The sequence below is a fragment of the Leopardus geoffroyi genome, chromosome A1 (assembly GCF_018350155.1).
Source record: "Leopardus geoffroyi isolate Oge1 chromosome A1, O.geoffroyi_Oge1_pat1.0, whole genome shotgun sequence".
Lineage (NCBI taxonomy): Eukaryota > Metazoa > Chordata > Mammalia > Carnivora > Felidae > Leopardus > Leopardus geoffroyi.
In genome coordinates this window covers 163,578,661-163,598,576 of record NC_059326.1, presented here as the reverse complement: position 1 = coordinate 163,598,576, position 19,916 = coordinate 163,578,661, and the positions used below count along the sequence as shown (strand labels likewise).

The following is a 19,916-nucleotide window of genomic DNA, read 5'->3' as shown; positions in this document are numbered from 1 at the left end:
ATTATGCAAAACCTGACTTTTGATTTGAAAGAAGAATCTCTTCATACTTAGGAATCAGAGTACCATATGGTTTCCTTCACCCAAATTTAATCTTTGTGATGATAATGTGATTAAATGGGAATTCTGAGAGATTCATCAACTGATGTTAGTTTACAGAGTCAACACAGAACAAATTTCTACATTTTGTTGTAAGTCCTGTTTATTGAAAGGAAAAGCAAATTTCACCTTGGAGTTAGACTCTCTTTTAAGTTTGCTATACTGACTTACGACTTACATCTTGTGACTTATTCATTGTTGAATGTCTGATGAACGCTAATGTTTAGGCATAATGCTTTCTAAGATTTTCATTCATGGCTGTTCATATTTTTATGAGAATAAGGCTCATGTAGAATTTAGCTTCTTGCTTAGCCCATAGTTTTGCTTTCTAGATGTATATATGAATTAAAAGTCAATGTCCTGGTTGACACAGTATATTATATTAGCATTAAAAGAACAATCAAGGCAAACACTGTACTAATACAAAGTGAAGACGTGAAAGAAAGTTAAGTCTCTTACTTTATCAATAGATATGAGGAAGTTAACTCAAAGGGGCAAAACAATGAATATCAGATAATCAGTAAGGATCTGCAACACTACTGAAGTAAAATAGGTATTATCAATGTAATGAATTTCTTTCTGAAGGGTACTATGATTGGATATTTGATTCCGTATAGCTTTTCAGGTAAAATACGGTGAAAAGTCCTTCTTGTTGCATATCAATAGAAACTTAGGAAAAGTAAGGAATTGGTACTACAATCTTTAGTTCAGATTCAGTTTGGTTCAACTCAGATCCTGTAACTTTAGCTAAAACTCCATTTGAGGGAGAGGCTATGTAGGCTATGTCCTGTTCTGTTCACCACCATATCCTTAGTTATCTAACATGGTGTATGACAGAGTAGGGAGTTAATAAATATCTCTGGGATAAATAAATCCCAGACTAGCTGTCAGTACTCTCACAGACATATTTCTCAAATATTGAGACACTTTAAAGTTTGGTTTTTTTTTTTAATCTAGCAAATTTGGTATTTTAAAGAATACTGTAAGAATTAAGAGTATGGAGATAGTTTGTCCAGTGCTTTATGGCAACTGCATTTTGGTCCAAGTAAAGCCAGTAAACATTTACATGTTTTGAAAAGTAACTCTTATTAGCAGCATTTTGGCAGGCTGAATTTTTTTTCTTTTACTTAAAATTTAAATCCAGGTTAGTTAACATATGGTGTAATAATGTTCCATCACTTACATCTAACACCCACTGCTCATCCCAACAAGTGCCCCGTCTAATGCCCATCACCCATTTAGCCCATCCCCCTACCCCACACCCCTCCAGCAACTCTTAGTTTGTTCTCTGTATTTAAGAGTCTCTTATGGTTTGTCTCCCTCTCTGTTTTCATCTTAATTTTCCTTCCCTTCCCCTATATTCATCTGTTTTGTTTCTTAAATTCCATATGAGTAAAATCATATAATATTTATCTTTCTCTAATTTCTCTTAGCATAATACACTCTAGTTCCATCCATGTTGTTGCAAATGGCAAGATTTCATTCTTTTTGATTGACAAGTAATATTCCATTATGTATATATATACTACATCTTCTTTATCCATTTGTCAGTCGATGGGCATTTAGGCTCTTTCTTTAATTTGGCTACTGTCGATAGTGAGCAGGCTGAATTTTCTAAAATTGATGTGCTGCTACAAGTACATCTAGGAAGTTTATATGAACAATCTGATCATTCAGGCAGTCATACTGAAGAGAAAGTACATTGAAGAGACAAAAGAGCTATGGGCATGATGAACCAGTGTGTTTGTAAACAAGCACTATTAGAATAAACAGTGGTAAGCCATTTGTGAAGTCAAAACTAGCCTTTAGTCTCTTATCTAAACCAAGCCTTTAGGACTTAAATAAACCCCAGGAAGTGCTATTTTGAAGTCTTGTTGCTCAATGTAGTAACAGCATACAAAAAGCAAACGAGATTTCTGTTGGATCTAAGGGAACTACAAAAGTACAATTTGATATACTGTGGTATTTTCTCTACTTGGATGAAACCAGGAAAAGACATTATTATTATTTTTTTTTTTTTGGTATTCTAACTACAGTGAATTTCAACCTGCTATCCTGTGTGAAGTCTACTAAGAACCTTAGAAAGCATACAGTGTTGCTTTGTATCTGAAGAAATTGATCTAAGAACAGACAAGGATATTTATTCTAAATAAAACATAGTAACAGGAAACCCCTATCAACCTAGCTAAGACAGTTGGTTATCACATCTCCTTCAAGATTTTAAAAATTATTCAAGTACAAATCGAATGCCAAGATTCCTATTTTAGTTTATTCCCACGAAAACGGATACCTAGGCAATATATGTGAATACCTTGCGCACTGGCTTGAAGACATCCATAATTTCCCCACTGGAAAAGTTCAACACAAATCCCTGTACAGGTTCTTGGTCCCCAAAGTAAGGCTTCCCATTCACCGCAAAGAGCAAACCTGTGACAACACATCCAGTTAAACACTCTTTAAAATATGGAGAAAACTGGCCTTCAAATATACACATGTACATTACACAGACTATTAATATAGGGTCAGCCTGGTCCTTATAATTGAAAACAAAAGTAGAAAATAATACACTAAGCAAATTTATCTTCTTAAGTAATAACAACAGGGGCAAACAGGTTAAGGGACTAATCTTGCAATAGGAAAACCAGGAATTATAAGGCCTCTCCATTTAGGAAGCCAGTAAAAATCAGGAATACACACATAGTGATATAGATATAGATACATAGGCTTAGGAATAGATCTAGATGGAGAGACATATCACAGACATCCTAGTGATAACCTTTACATAAATTATTGTGGGATGTTAGATCTTTTAAAAAATAAGTAATATCTGCTATCCTTACCAGAAGAATCAGAGAAAAATACACAAAGGCAATACGTGATGTTATAGCAGAAACAGAATAATATGATTTTAAACAAATGAAGTTTGAAAATGTGAGATGCATACTTCAGATTATCAAAGACCTACTTTTTCCTAATTAAAAAAAATTAGACCATCTTTTCATTATTTATTTATTTTTAAATGTTTATTTTGAGAGAGGGAGAGAGGGAAAGAGAGTGTGAACAGGGGAGGAGCAAAGAGAGAGGGAGAGTGAGAGAATCTCAATCAAGCAGGCTTCACGCTTTCAACATAGAGCCTATTGCGTGGCTGAATCTCACAAACCATGAGATCATGACCTGAGCCGAAATCAAGAGTCAGACACTTAACCAAATGAGCCTCCCAAGTGCCCCTAAACCACCCTTTTAATATTAATTTCATGAATACTTTTTGTAGCAAAATTATATTTCTTAATATAGTAGTACTTATAAAAAATAATGGAAACTGTGATGTTTGGCTTAAACACTTCAGATGATTGAATATTATGTTTTAAAGAAGTAAAACACAATAAAATACACATCAAACTAAATGACTGTTGAAGATCCTTTCATCTTTTTTTTAAGGATTTCAGGAAAAGGTTCTTCAGTGTATCATACTAAGAAAAAAATCAATACTATGAGAATCAATTACTGTTGTGCAATATTGTAGAGAGAATTCCAATTATAATACACTTTGTCTTTGCTTAGATTGTTTTTAACCAGATTTTCTCTCATCTTCTCTCTTAATGTTTTTCTCTTCATATTTGATTTATTTTTATTCACTATGAACTTGATCACCCTCTTTTTAAGTGAATGGACTTGCCAAATTTATTCCTTAGATATAAAATAAAAACCAACATGAGAATTTCTTTTTCACTGACATTAATTTATGAGTCTTTTATCACTTCATTACTTATTCCTTGTGGAAGCCAAATTTGCTCCTTATCTGCATACTTGAATCCGTTTATTCCATGTCCTAAATAAATAGGGGGCAGCTTGGGAAGACAGCAGGCATATGCAACTTTAATAAAACAAGAAATGTAAATATAACAGTGGTGGCTACAAATAGTCAATACTACTTTAATATAGGTGCACCTGTATTTATGAAATATATTATAAAAAACATATATAAGTTTAGAAATATATTTTCAGTTGTTCAGTATTAATGATTTAAAGAAATCTTATGCAAGTTATTTTGTAATATGAATTAACTGGATCTTATGTCATAAGTTTATATTATTTTTCTGATTTTCTTCACATCAAGAAAATCTATTCTGAAAATAGGAAACAAAATTCTGGATTTTATTGGTCACTCCTCCTGACATTTAAATACAAGCCTCACTTAATTTACATATTTATCTTTGGGAAAAAACTTGGCCACTGCTTTTTAAAAAAATGTGGAGCAGAAGCATTTTGGATACTGATTTTTCAGACACACACCATCTGTTGATGATGTGTGAAGACATACTACGAATCATTTAATAACTAGAGCAAATGATCATCATTAAGGAAAAATGAAAATCAATGTTTGGAAACAATTTTTGAATGCATTACACACAGGTAAGTTTGAGTTCTTTCTTATTGCTGAATAAAGAACAGGGTCACCTGAGTTGAAAATGATTTACAAGGCATCTTTACACTAAAAGAGTATAAGATCTGATAAAGCATCTTCAATCCCTTAATAAGAAAAAAATTATAATTAAGAGTATATTAAGATAAGAGAAGTAACTTGTAAGGATAGAGGACAGCATGACAAAATATAACAAATAAAGATGAAATACCTGGTATATATGAAATTGCAAATACGTTTCTTCCAAATGACGCATGCTTAATCTCTCGCACAAATTCTTTGGTGTCAGTTTTAAAACACTGGATTCGACCATTTTCCCTGTCTGCCACACATAATTGGCCCAAATGAGGCACAAGAGCCAAGCTGTGAGGAACTCTGAACTGGCCTGGTTTAGGGTTGCTCCCAGAAGATTCTATAGAAGAAAGAAAAATCTCAGCTATACAATTTGTAAAATCACCCAAACCTCTAATGTTAAAGTTTTCTAGTTTTCCAAACTCATGATAGCAAACAATTAAATATTTGGAACCAGGGGAAAAATGAGGTACTAAGTTTGTTCTATAATATCTCTTACCCACAAACACATTACAGATTTTCTCCCTTTTTGGACAAAGTTTTCAGGTTGAGGCATTCTTTTTCCCTCTCACAAGACTGCGTGTGTGTGTGTGTGTGTGTGTGTGTGTGTGTGTGTGTGTGTGTGTGTAAGAAAGCTGGCAACTGGGTGCATACAAAGGCCATGCTTTTCCCACTGGAGGGGACAATTAAATCCTAGAGAATGTGAGAGGTGGCCAATCTCTAGTTCCTAGTGTTACTGGCTAAGAATAACAATTAGAGATCAAGTCTTATTGAGTACCTTCTCCCCACTGTGTGATGAACGTTCCAGTTGGTGAAAATTGCACAATCCGACTGTTGCAGTAACCGTCTGAGACATAGATGGTTCCAGTGTCTGGATCCACAGCCACATCAGTGGGTTGACAGAAGTGATTCTGGTCACTGCCTGGTTGCATGGTCCTTCCCAGGATTAACAGAGGGCCACCTTTACTGTTTGGATCCAGTTTGAACACCTTTTTAACAAGAAACAAAAGCCTTACCCACTTCGCATGGTTACTAGTGGCACACTCCTGCCTTAGAAGACTTTCACAGGCAATTATAGTGTAAGCTCCCAGAGATTTATTTAGAGGAAGATACTTTGTAGAACGGGATGGGACTCTAAAGATCATTTGGTCTGATTCCTTCATTTGATAAGGGAGGCCCTTAGACATTAAGTAATCTGCTCAAGGTCATCCAGGTAATTAGTGGTGAGGGGAGACTAGTACTTGGATGTCTTGTTCCACCCACCTCACACTTCCTTTTGGGTCTCTCCTTGGCTAATGTAATAATAGTACAATGCTCTCCCGATAATACATGAGCAATAAATGTTTACGGAGATGATGTTTGAAGACTCTTACAGTTATGTCTTCTGAGTTCTAGTTGTGTTTTTTTTCTAGTTTTCATACCTCTTTGACACTTATTCATAAAATCGACAGTAGAGCTTATCTTCTGAGAGGAAGACTTTAGGCTATTCTGTGATAGAAATATAATTTCCTTTAAAAACAACAAAAATGTTTTATACATAAACGTGGATGTACTAAAGACCTTAAAGGATTTATAGATTAAGGTAGTTTAAAACAACAAGTGACAAAACAGAACTAAGACCTGGGGATGCAGGAAAGAAAAGCAAATGTGGAAAAGCCAAGAAGGAGGGTGGGATGGCCTATACAGTGGTCAGGGTGAAGCCTCACATCAGGCCCTTAGGTGTCCCACCAGCCCTGCAGAGAAGGGTGACTCAGTTACGTACATATTAGCTCTTCCTGGCACTGAGTTCAAAAAGAAAAAATTCAGTTTTGGCAGTTGTATTTTCTTGTTATCAACTTCCTGGGTGACAGAAAAATACCCACACAGCTCTAGAGCATATCAAAAGCATAACTCCATGAACTTCTATTTGAATAACTGCCAAATGGAAGATTACCTGATGCAGAGCAACGTCTGTGACCCAATAATTTCCGTCTTTATCTATGCTCAAGCCATGGGGCAAATAAAACCTGCAAAATAAAAATAATTGTCTTAATTGTACAATTACTCCCAAAGCCCACATGAGAGGAATTTCTTGCTAATTAATCTGTAAAGGTAATATAAATTGATAAATTGATAAATGGGTACCTGCATTCCTAAAGACCAACATAAGTTAAATGAAAATGCCTGTTATCATAGAAACCTCCTTGTGACAAATCTTAAATGGCATTTAATCTTTCAAAAATCCATAAGTGAAACCTACAACCAATTACAAATATTTATTACAAAGTATGGTATATTAAAACAACACAAATCACATCAATTTAAAAATGAGTTCAAAGGTAATATTACCATTTTAGAAATGTGCATAAAGCAAATTGTGTAGAAAAATGTAAATGGATTTATATAGTTTGAATAGCTTCAGTATACTTCAAGGTAATGTAATGAATGCCGTATTAATATAAAATATTAATTATATGACTCAAAAGCTTTAAGAGCGTCTCCTAAACACAATAAAACCCAACAGAACATCTTCCAGCAGACAGGGGCTGTGTTCATCTAAGCAAAGTGAAGTGGTGTTCTGGATAATCATTAGAGAAGGTTAATCTATTTAACAAAATCAGTTGGAATGATGTGGGTGGGAGAACTGTAATGTAGACAGAGGCTCACAGGCTTAAGGAACTTAGAATTAACAAACACCTGGACAGTATCTTAATGTGGTTTGGTCACATGACATCCAACAATCCACAGGCTGTTTGTCAGCTTCTAGCCTTAACCAAGGTGTTGACACCACAGATTCTTTTTTCATGTGCCAAGATTGGAACACCCTGACCTTGACTAATTGACTGAACTAAATCTGTGTTTTGGTGACTGAATGTGAGAGTTATGATTTGCTTTCAATACAGACTCCCCATGGCTGGCCAGGTTCATTTGGCAACAGTTGCTCTGCCTTTCTCTGATTCCCTTCTGGAAAAAGAATGTTTCTGATTCATTAGTAAAGCATAGAAGAGACAGGTTCAAATACACGAAGTGATAAAGCTGGTATTAGGATTTGGCCCCTGACTCCACCATCTTAGAATCCTATGAAAAAGTATCACGATCTCCATAAGCAGCTGCACTCAGGTGGATGGATGGCTCCCTGGCTTTTCCTGTGCCTAAGCAGACGAAGCAGGGTATAGTTCCTCAAGCTGCCAGGTTAAAATGGTTGAGGACACTCTGTAAGCAGGTGCCCTTCCTTTCAATGACCACGAATATCAGCCAACTTTTTTTTTGGTTGCCAAATGTCATCTAGGAATAAGAGCAAATAATAAGCAGCTTTCAAGGCCAAATTACCTATGCATGCTAAGAAAAGCTAAAAATGCCATTTGTTTAGTCTTCCCTTTGAGATGGGAAGAAAGAAGCCTTTTTCCTTAATGTTGATTACTTGATGAGTTTGGTTATGTAACTTTTACGCTGAAAAAATTTTTTTAATCTTCAAATCTAAGCTGACTAGCAGCTCACTTCATTAGCTATGTGTATCAATGGTTCTATGAAGTTTGAGTACCTATTAGAATACCTGGGGAGCTTTAAAAGTACTGTTTTGATACCTGGGCCTCATTCCAGACTAAATCCAATCTAATTTTTCTGTAGCTTCCCAGGTGATTCTAATTTCAGTTTAGAGCCACCTATTTAGAAAATGAAAGATGGGATGGCCCAATTAGTCGCCTGCTTTCTTAAGCTCTGCTTTTTTGCCACTGCTGTACAATACACCCTTTATAGGACCAGAGCCAGTGACACACTTTGATAAAATATATGCAGCAAGAGCCTTAATAACAACAAGTAGGGGAGCCTGAGTGGCTCAGTTGGTTAAGTGTCTGATTCTTGATTTCTGCTCAGGTCATGATCTCACATGTGGGATTGAGTCCCGCATTAGGCTGTCTTCTCTCAGCAAGGAGCCCACTTGGGATCCTCTGACTCCCTCTCTCTCTGCCCCTCCCCCATGCGCTCGCACACGTGCGCGCTCTTGCTCTCTCTCAAAAATAAAACATTAAAAAAAAAATAAGTAATTTAACTCACAGATTTTTTCCACTGGACTGTAGTACTGCAGCATTATTTGGATCTATGACAAGAATAGTGTCTTCTTCAATTGGCCCCAGTCCTCTTTGCTGGTAAACAAACATGCTGTCAAAAGAGCTTAAAACAAAGAAACAAACAAAAGCATTAGAATGGAAAATAAACCAATGAGAAAGGTCAATGAACTTGAGAAATGCAGACCATTCACTTGAGATTCTAAATACATAGTCAACCGAAGAGCTTAGACTTTGATTTCATTCTTTGTCCTTCACATTTCTGTACCTTTGATTACATATATATATACCAATATATATAGGGGTAACTACATACGTAATTACAAATATAATTACATCTGTACCGTTTGACTGTAGAACTATGCTGCTCAGAGGGGCCAGGGGAACAACGACATGGGGACTGCCTGGAAATGCAAGGTCTCAGACCCACTGAATCTGAAGTCCGTACTTTTCACAAGAACCCCAGGTGATTCATATTCACATGAGAATTTAAGAAATACTACCAAGAACTCTTATTTTTTCAAAGCTCCTCAAAATATTTTAATTCAATAGCTATTTTCTTTGAAACTACAAAAGGAAGCATAACTTATTTTAACTCACACTGTAATAAGGAAAGTGTAAATGATAGCAGGAAGGAATATAAAATACGTTTGCTATAGTATTTGCCATAAGAACCTCATGCAAATACATATATTTTTTAAAATTTTTTTTTAACATTTATTCATTTTTGAGAGACACAGTGTGAGCAGGGGAGGCAGAGAGAGAGAGAGAGGGAGACACAGAATCCAAAGCAGGCGCCTGGCTCTAAGCTGTCAGCACAGAGCCTGACGTGGGGCTCGAACTCACAAACTGCGAGATCATAACCTAAGCTGCAGTCGGATGCTTAACCGACTCAGCCACCCATGTGCCCCAACATGCAAATACATAATATAAGGATATAGTATATAATGTTCAAAGTATTTAAAAAATATAAAACATAAATTGATTCTGGAATCATAAACTTCTTCCATAAAACAACTTTTCTTTAAGTACAAAATGACCAACTACATAATAATATAAAGCTAAAACAAACATGACAGTTTCTGCTTTTTAATTCTATCTCCCAGGTTATAAAATATTATGAACATATATGTTTATATACATTTTTTCCATTTATATTTCTATATAAATTGCTGATAGTATCTTTACCTAAATTGGCAATTAGCATAGATACTATATTTCAATTCCTGTTTGGGTAATTATTTGAGACAAATGACAAAGATAAAATCTTGTAATATAAGCTTATATAACAGGTAAATCTACAAATCACAAAGGAACCAATTTATATGTTAAAGAACGAAGAATTGAATTAGCACATAGTTGAGCCATACATATGTGTATCAACATAAAAATATACACAATATATACATATTTTTCCAGACAAGTCAGTGGATGATCAACAAATATTTCTGTAACAGAAACTATTTGATACAGTCAAAGATGTATCAGAATTTCCTTTATAGAATCAGACAAAGCTGTGAAAAAAACTAGTATGTTGTAGTTCAACTGTATAAGCAAAAGAAGAACCTGAATAATATTAACTATTAATGGAGATACATTTGCAGTTTGGAAAGGCAAAAGAGTGCTTAGATCTGTCACAGACCTATTGATTAGGTTGCTATTTGATTGGTTGACATTTTTTGTGGAACTTATGTAGAGTCCCAGTAGAAGAATAAAAATTTCAAAATTACATTCTCTTGCCATTAAAAAATTCATCACACGATTATTTGAGCTTCTTGACTGTTAGAGTCTTTGGGGATATTTTCCATGAAAGATAACACTAAGTCCCTGAAGTAGTTCTTATTAATGATGCATTCAATTAAAAACAAAATATTGATTCAACTTTGTCAACCTAAAACTTAAGTAATACTGTTTACATATGCTATTACGTGTAGTTAAAACCACACAGCAGTACCTAGAAAAAAAAAATACCTGAGTTTATGAAATAGAAGTAACATCACTAACAAAGTAGATTTTATAAGATATTCATGGGATCTTCATTAAATTGAAATGTGAAATTTTATTAGAACCAATGTAAGAATGTACAAGGTGTTATTAAGAGACCGGTAAAGGGCAAACATGATGTAATTCTTTAATGAAACACCAAAGAGTTATTGTGTATCTGAAACTCTATTTGCAATATGAATTTCTATACTAAAAACATCATAACTATTCTTCTAGAAAACAATGGCATTGGATTCAACCATCAGTGTTGTTTTCTTTTTCTTCCAACATGTCTATGATATTGGATAGCATAAGGTCAGCATGTCTGAGACTCAGAGTATGCTCTAAGGTTCACATTCATGTACAATAGAATAGTCTCTTCATTTATGATCTGTTTTAAGGCATATTCTTCATTATCTAGGAACATTCCAGTGCTTTATGACAGCACCATAGCAGTCTAAATAATTTGAGAATTATGCTTTCCCTGACTGTAAGGAGTTAAAATCTGTTTCCTCTTTTTTGAAAAGAAATTTTGAATTGAACTGTGGATTCATATGTACTTCTCTCTTTAAAAGTAGCATTTTGCACAACTATAATACAGCATCATAACTAGGATATTTATGGATATTGCTAAAAATCTACTGATTGTATTTAGATTTCCTTTTCCCTTTTGTATTTTCTAAATTTTTCATGTATTCTTGCAGTTTATTGGATTGGGCATGGAACATACTAGTGTATTATTTATCTACTTTGCCCCCACTTGTGAGTTAGTAATATGGAAAGTTACCAAGTCCTCATAGTTCTTACCAAGTGCTATACACTTGATACGTAGTGTTCTGACCCACTACTGATACTTAATAATAGTGGCACTGTATAGTGGCAACAATGCCTACTGTATATCCTGATAAAGCTGGAGCATAACAGACCTCAGCATACCTATAGCTGCACATCAAGAGACAGTCACTCAGCTGATTGGCTGGCCAGTCGGGATCCTTTCATTTGGGATAGTGGAGCTTTGTGCCACTAACAGTTCGTGCATGGTAGTCACACAGGGCAAGGGACAGAAGAAGTTGAAATTTTTTCTTAAATGGGAAAGTCACAAACATACACATGCACACCAAATCTGCCAAATAAAGTAGTTTATAAATTCCTGTAATTCAAAGAACGGTAACCCTTGAACAGTTCACAAATGGATGTCAGATTACAGAACTGGATATACTGTTGCTATAGCAAACTGCTTATTTAGTGTTCTAAAGCAGCTACCCCACATTATATGCTGCAGAGAAGTCTTTATTTCAACCACATTTAACTTTTTACAGGATATAATAATACCCTGCAAATTTCACACAGTGCCTGGAGCACTGCTGACTTTTGTTTGCTTCTCTGAAAGCGCACTCAGTCAAAAAGACTGAACTGTGGTTCATGGGCGGGAATTCATCACTTCTTTATTTTAGCAGTTTGAATCCCCCATTAATGGTTTTGCACATTAGCAGCCAATCAAATAGTTTACATAAGGCTGAGAAGAAATGCTCTGCTATATTCACACAAAAAATAAACTCCAGTAAGAAGAAAATAAGCTTCTGTGCCATCAATCAAAATTAAGGGAATGCAAAATAAATAATAGCAAGTGAAGAGAGAAGTATAATATAATGTTGCAATTACATAAATTAAGAAGCTGGAGACAGAACCATAGGTTTTCTCTTTCTTTCATGTTTTAATTTTAATTCCAGTGGAGTTAATACATAGTGTTATATTCATTTCAGGTGTACAATACAGTGATTCAGCACTTCCATATATTACTCAGTGCTCATTATAAGTGTACTCTTAATTCCTTACACCTAGTTCACATATCTTCCCCCCTCCCCTGCCACCACCTCCTCTAACCATCTGTTAGAACTGTAAGTTTTCAAGTGAGAAAATAAGTGGAAAGATACCCTCAATATTAGGAAAGCAAAGATATACCATATAAAGGCCAGAGTCTTTAAGTGGAATATACTTAAATAATATGTTAAAAACACTCACTTCTGAATATATACACATTGCAAAAAATCTCTGTGAGGAGGAAATTAGATAGACAGACAAAGAAACCAGTATGACTCTTTAGTGCCCCGATGGACCTAGCATTGGAGACATCACAAACAGGGATGAAAAGAACAAAGAGCTAGGTATTATAGCAACAGCTCTGCTGGGTCAGTAAAGCCACTGAGTAGAAGTCACTGAACAAAGTGCTTTTTGTTACTCAATAGAACGAGGCACTTATTAAAGTCCTCATTTTTTTGGACTAGGGAACTGCAGGTAAAAGGAGTGCAAACATCTTCATGCAGGTCTCAGAGCTAGAAAATGGTAACCAAGGTTCAAACTTAGGTTAGCTGTCTTAAGATATATATATATATATATACACACACACACACATATATATATATATATATATATATATATATATATATATATATATATTACATATTTGCATATTTATATATATAGTCTTCTCTTAGTAGGACTGACCTCACTGGACTGGAGAATCTCCCTGCCAGTTATCAAATTGAATGTGTGTATGCAAAAGCGATAGAAGAATAGTCACATAACGAAGAACTAGAGAAAGTAACATAAATCTGGAAGAAGATGGTTTGAGTGGCAAATGACAATGTGAGAGAGAATGCTAGAATATGGAAACATTCTTTCTGTAGAACCCCTCATGATTTTCTCTCAGATATGAAGGTACTAAGGTACCATTCAGTCACTTTGAGTTCTGTTTTACAGGTTCACTTAATTCTTAAATGAAGCAGATATCTTTTTTTTTTTTTAATTTTTTTTTTCAACATTTATTTATTTTCGGGACAGAGAGAGACAGAGCATGAACGGGGGAGGGGCAGAGAGAGAGGGAAACACAGAATCGGAAACAGGCTCCAGGCTCTGAGCCATCAGCCCAGAGCCTGATGCGGGGCTCGAACTCACGGACCGCGAGATCGTGACCTGGCTGAAGTCGGACGCTTAACCGACTGCGCCACCCAGGCGCCCCTAATGAAGCAGATATCTTAACTGAGACTCCAGAAAACCAGTGAGACAAATCTTGGACTGATTTTTCTGAAAGGATGCAGAGATTTCTGAACAATAGATCTTGGCAACATTCCATAAAGCACTGATGAAGACATGTTTTGTGAGCTATTTGGGGGGCAAATGGGAGAAGAATCCCAGAAGACCACATATCTAAGAACAAAAGTTTGCTAAGCCAACCACTGAACTATTCAAATTTTATAAACAACATTTATGAAGATATGAAAGGCATGTACATCAATAGACTTGATACAAAGCTGGGAGGGACAGCTCATTCTCTGGTTAAATAATACCTATAAATTGTTAAATCTAATGAAGGGAAATATAATTGGAATAAAGTCCTGAATTCAGTATTTTTAAAACACCACAGGGGCGCCTGGGTGGCGCAGTCGGTTAAGCGTCCGACTTCAGCCAGGTCACGATCTCGCGGTCTGTGAGTTCGAGCCCCGCGTCAGGCTCTGGGCTGATGGCTCAGAGACTGGAGCCTGTTTCCGATTCTGTGTCTCCCTCTCTCTCTGCCCCTCCCCCGTTCATGCTCTGTCTCTCTCTGTCCCCCCCAAAAATAAATAAACGTTGAAAAAAAAATAGTTAAAAAAAAAAAAAACACCACATAAGTGGGGTGCCTGGGTGGCTGAGTCAGTTGAGCGTCCGACTTCAGATCAGGTCATGATCTCACAGTCCGTGAGTTCAAGCCCCGCGTCAGGCTCTGTGCTGACAGTTCAGAGCCTGGAGCCTGCTTCGGATTCTGCGTCTCCCTCTCTCTTTGCCCCTCCCCTGCTCATGCTGTGTCTCTCTCTGTCTCTCAAAAATAAATATATGTTAAAAAATGAAAACACCACATAAGTATAAATTTCCAGTAAAAGTTTTATGAAGTGTATTTAAAGATTTTAGCAGATTCGACACACAACAAGATGATATGAATGCTAAATAAGAGTGAATACAAACTTTTTACGCTGAGAGATATCTAGAATACACATTAAGGATAGTAATTGCATTGCTGAGCAGATAATACATGAGGTATTGTGGCCACTTCTCCACAAAACACTTTAAAAGGATGAGAAATCAAACTACCTTCAGATGACAGTATCATGTCAGCATACAGATTGGTTGATGGCCTGGGGATACTTATTCCAGAGAAGAAAAGACTTTCTTCAAATGTGTAAGTACTTGCCATGGATAAATGGGAGTAAGTTCACCCTGCGTTAGGTTGTCCTGCAGGTGGAGGTAGGAGACTCGGATTTGAGTTTAACATAGTGAAGAACTTTATAACAGCTAGATGAGTCCCATAATTGGAAAGTATGTCTCATATCATAGTGAATTTCTTGGTACTGAGAGTTCTAGCACTGGAAGACTGTGGAAGATCTTCTAAGAGGTGTGTGTACATTAGGCGGGAGATTGGAGGTGAGCTCTCTGGTGCACAGTTGCTCTTCTGGGTGCCCAATGTCTGCTGCCCCACATTGAGCTAATGAAACTTCAATGTTTCTTTAGGTGACCCCACATTCTAAGCCCGCTGTCAGTGCATTTGCTTCTGATGTCAACTCTATTCCTACATTCCAGACACAGAAGAAAAAAACTCAAGCTAAGCCAAAGAGTGGATTTTATTTTTTTGCCACAACGACTGGTTTGGAGATAGAGGAGACATGACCTAAGTCAGACCAAAAAATAATATGCTAACAGACTCAATTTAAGGATTTTCTGTTGACCTGTCCAGGACACAGACTACGTCTTCTGTGAGACTAGTGTGATAATGTGATTCCGAAGCTGAAAGCAGGGACAGAGATCAATCAGGGCGCAGGAATGGAGCTAACCAGGAGAAAATTTGTTAAAAAATGGATCCTAGTGATGTCATCTGGATTACCATACCCTTGAAGTTTTCACTTATACAGTCTAATCTATTTCTTCTTTTCCTAAGGTAGTTTGAGTTGTTTTTCTCTCTTACTGAAAGAATTCCAAGTGATACAACTTCCAACTTTCCTTTCCACTCCATGTGGAAAACTTATTAATTGTACAAAGGAAACAACTTTTTAACACCTAAAAATAAGGGGTAAAATCCATGGTTTAGTTAAGTGGGTATGTGATGTGAGTCTTGCACAGTGGAACCAGAACCATAGCTGAGATAAATAAAAGAAAGGCCAGGAAGCAAGATTTGACAGGAGTCTGGATTTTAAGACTGAGACCCAGGAACAGCTGTTACTGAGGCAGGAGCTACCCACCTCCTGCTGGGACGCATTTAAACTTGAAAGAGCTCTAGCTGTGATGCCTCCCTAACACCGGGACAGACCGCAGGCTCTTAAACATTTCATTACATACTTCTGATAATAGGCATTTCTTATTGCAGCTAGAAGAAGCTTCTTAAAGTAGCCATATTGTAGTAAGAGATGGACAGGAAAGAAAATGGAAATCAAATAGTGAAAGGGAGTGATGACCACCTTTCAGGAGGTCAAGTGGTTTATTATTAATTATTATTATTATTATTTCAGTTTGGTTGCCATGCTTATTTAGCATGGTTAAATAGAAGAGTAAGGGATGATCAGGGAAATGAGGTAGAAATGAAGAGTAATACTGCTTATAAAAAAGTGGATATGATGATATCAAAGAGCTTTGGGTACTAAGTATTAAGTACGGATTATTAATATGAAGCATGCCTAATAGTTAAAGAATGATCACATCCTAAAAATTAGGGGACACAGAGTGCTTAGTTTTAGAGCAAGTCCTGACCTTAAGGAAACTACAATTTTGTGAACATGAGAACTATCAGGATGAGAAAAATTCCAAGGAAGATTAATACAGGATTTCTCACTACTCTATTCAAACAGTGGTAGCAATAAGAATGCAATTTCCTCCCAATGTTTAATGTCCATTGTCTCTCACCAGTACATCATAAATTTTTCAGGAAGGTGCTGTCTTTTTCTTTTTACAATCCTTGGATATTTAATGAGGGAGAACAAAAACTATGTACTTTGCCTATTTTATATAATGCAGCTTATATATGAAGGATCGCTATGCATGACTGTTCAAAGAACGGAGCCTACAAATCCAAATCTATTTTTCTAAAAAAATAAAGAGTAATCCACTTCTAATTCTCTTCATGAATAATAAAGCAGACAGTGGTTAAAAGCAAAGAAGTACGTTCCAGAAGAGAATTTCCTTGCAACCATGACTGAAAAGGCTGCTAGAGGCCAATGGACACTACAAGAGAGACACAAGGAAAGACAGCTAACAAAATTCTTACACCTGAAAGATAAAGATGAATAAGAAAGAAGAAATAGAGATTTAATAAGTTAAACCAGCACATCTGCTCTGAAGAAGTCTTGCATTTTTAACAACACCCTTTTGTTGGTGCCATTTATCGGGATAAACACACCAGGGCTTTGGCACTGAAGCTGGAATCTATTTGCACATGATACTGGTTATCTAGATGAAAGCTAGATGCCAGGAAAAAGCAGTTCTTGAGTGAGGACTAACATATAAGTCACAGAAACTGTTCTTATGTGGCTCTTATTTCAGTGTTGTGTCATCGTCTCCCACCCCAAGCTGGCCTTTACTGATCCCTTCTCCTGTGAAACTGTTCCAGCCTCTGCTGTTTACTTGGAATGAGTATCACATTCAAATGGAGACTTGGACTTTATCCAATTTAGCTTTAGCCAGCTGAAACAGTATCAATGGGAGAAAATGATGCTGTAATTTTCTCCTCTGGTAAAATGTGGCTAGAAATCCATGCAGAAAATGTAGCAATATTCATTAAAACGAAGAATATGCTACAATGAATAGTAATAGTTTGCTTTTAAAAGCACTTGTTAAAATACCATTAGATGTTCAATAATGACTGAGACGATGTAACAGAGATGTATGAATACGAATATTGAGTTCGATTGCTTTGAACTCTGAAGTGATTCCTTTCTCAGATTCCATTTTCAAGTGTGACAACTGGAGAGGACAATTAAACAATAACCAAACTACCAATGTATTGTGAAATGCTGAATGCGTGCCATCTTTACCTGCACAAAGAAAAATACATACACATTTGTGTGACAGAGCGGAGTTAGCACCAGCATACGTATAATCAATATCTCTGAAATTAGAGGGAAAAAAAACAACTGAACTATATATGTAGGCTCTCCGTTTTCCAAATGAGACCCTACAGCTATACACTTGAAAGGAGAAGATTCATTACAGTTAATTGTTAGTTTAAGATTCACCTTCATATGCACATTTGTGATAAAATAAATGAACAAATGGATATTCATTACTCAGGAGAGTTAAGATAACCTGCTAGATTTGAGACCAGCCTTTTAAAAATGTCATCATGTGAATGTGCTCACAATCCTATAAAATGCAATATTGCAAAGTGGGCAACTGGGCCAACCCTGGAGTCAGTGAAAAGGAAGTGAAGCTTGGTTTTGCCGTTTTCTAACTCAGAGACGTGGGGCAAAACACTTACCTCCTCTTGGTTTCATCTGGAAAATGTGAATGATGGTGGTAATAACAGTGCCCAGCTGTTGTAAGGTGAGTTAGGTAAACATTTAAAACAGTGACAGACCCACAGTAAACAATAAATGTTAGACATTTTTAGTCAAAATCCTTCTAAGTAGATAGTGGAAGGCAGAATAAAAGGTTGGAAAGAGAAACCCAAAGGAAAAGCAGGGGAATTGGTCCTTGTGTTATTCTGAAGTCTTTGGTGCTCATGAAAAGAGAAAATTTGAGTGATAATCTGTATGAAAATATGAAGGTCAAGCTACTATTTCTATACATGTGGTGGCTAAACTGGTTCAACCATAATCTCCAGAAGGTTAATTGTTTTCACTGCTGTGCAGCAGTCTGATGGAAAAGGAGAGTCCAATGGTCTTAAAGTGGTTCTTTATGCAGCATGCACACGGAAATAACAAAGTGTTTTCTTGTAGTCAACTAGTAACTTTTCTTGGTTGATCATTTCTCAGGATGCACTTTCTTTGAAGTCTTGAAACGCCTCAGCAAATGTACTCTCTTAACTGCCTTTTAATATTATCCTCCTTAAGAATGTGAAGGTGGCTTCAAGGACAAGGAAGAAAATGGTAAGTAGGCAGAATCAGATTGTCATTGTCTTCTTTCCATCAACTAGTTTGTGAAACTACTTTAATTGTTTTAAAATGCCCAAGACTTCCTCTCCATTACTTATCAGAGTCATGCATTAAAAGGATAAATATGGTTTGCTCACAAAAATCAAGTTCACCAAGAACCTTGGTAGTTCTCTTACTATTACCCTAGTTTAACAAAAAGTGATGCATGCTATATTTATTTTCATTTACACCCTGAAGGAAAAATATTACTTACTTTCCATCCCAGACATGGTCACCTCTGTGGAAAATCACCAGGTTATTCTTAGGGTCCAGAGCCACCCCAGAGACCTGGCCTGGTAACAGGTATACTCCAGGCCAATCCAGTGATTCTTCGACATGGAAATCTGTAAGATAAATACAGACATTTGGTGTAAAAAGGAAAGCTGTATAACCTCATGAAGATGCGCAATGGTTATAAGAAACTCATGCAGTAATGTCACTAGATGCAAAGAAAAAAAAAAGTCAAGCCGTGCTCTAAATAAATAAACCACATGCACATGCCGAGTAGCTTCCTGAGCTATGAAATGAAGTGACTGTGAATTTGTTTGGGGACCGTATACCCTCTTTTCCTCTTGATAACATGCCTATGAAAACAGCTTATCCGGAAGTCCTTATAGAGCAAATCTGAGACTACTTTCTTCTTGACATGATTCTTATTTAAAAATAGTATGTTTGGGAAATAAGACCACATGGATGGCATCATTTTAATACAGAGCTTTTACGTGTGAATCAATAGCAAGCATGGGCAGTAAGCCTGTGTGTGTGTGTGTGTGTGTGTGTGTGTGTGTGTGATCTGACTCCTGTGTAAATTCTAGATGTTCAATAGACACAAGACCCTATAATAAACCATCGCTAATTATATCATACAAGGAATCTATATAAGATACCAATCTCATTTCTCTGAATGTGAGGGTTCCTATAGCAATGGGATTGGAGGGACACTCTCTTTCATGGCTTGTATTTCACTGTTTCCTGACACAAGAGAAGGGAAACATAACAAACTCTGTGACTCTCAAGTTATTCTGATTTCTAATCAGAGTACCTTTATACTTAGAGAATACCTGCATTTATTTGTGTTAGGCCTTTTTATAAACATGCTTATGAATAAAGAGGTATGATGTATGAAGTAGCTGTACTGACTGAGGATAT

The 19,916-nt window shown here is 36.3% G+C and overlaps 2 protein-coding genes across 54 annotated transcripts in view; one reads left to right on the top strand and one right to left on the bottom strand.

The window, feature by feature from the left end:
- The window catches only part of PAM (peptidylglycine alpha-amidating monooxygenase), a 287,832-nt gene that overhangs the window by 25,232 nt on the left and 242,684 nt on the right, over positions 1–19,916 (bottom strand). For all 50 annotated transcript variants that reach the window (XM_045500038.1, XM_045499877.1, XM_045499994.1 and 47 more), the window contains 6 exons: positions 18,982–19,111; positions 8,624–8,740; positions 6,525–6,597; positions 5,370–5,580; positions 4,731–4,931; positions 2,408–2,523 (listed from right to left, as the gene is read on the bottom strand). In XM_045500038.1, the coding sequence (XP_045355994.1) occupies positions 2,408–2,523; positions 4,731–4,931; positions 5,370–5,580; positions 6,525–6,597; positions 8,624–8,740; positions 18,982–19,111 (848 nt within the window). The remainder of the gene's footprint in view (positions 1–2,407; positions 2,524–4,730; positions 4,932–5,369; positions 5,581–6,524; positions 6,598–8,623; positions 8,741–18,981; positions 19,112–19,916) is intronic.
- Positions 1–19,916, top strand: part of GIN1 (gypsy retrotransposon integrase 1) — an 84,449-nt gene that overhangs the window by 62,825 nt on the left and 1,708 nt on the right. The gene's annotated exons all lie outside the window — the stretch shown is intronic.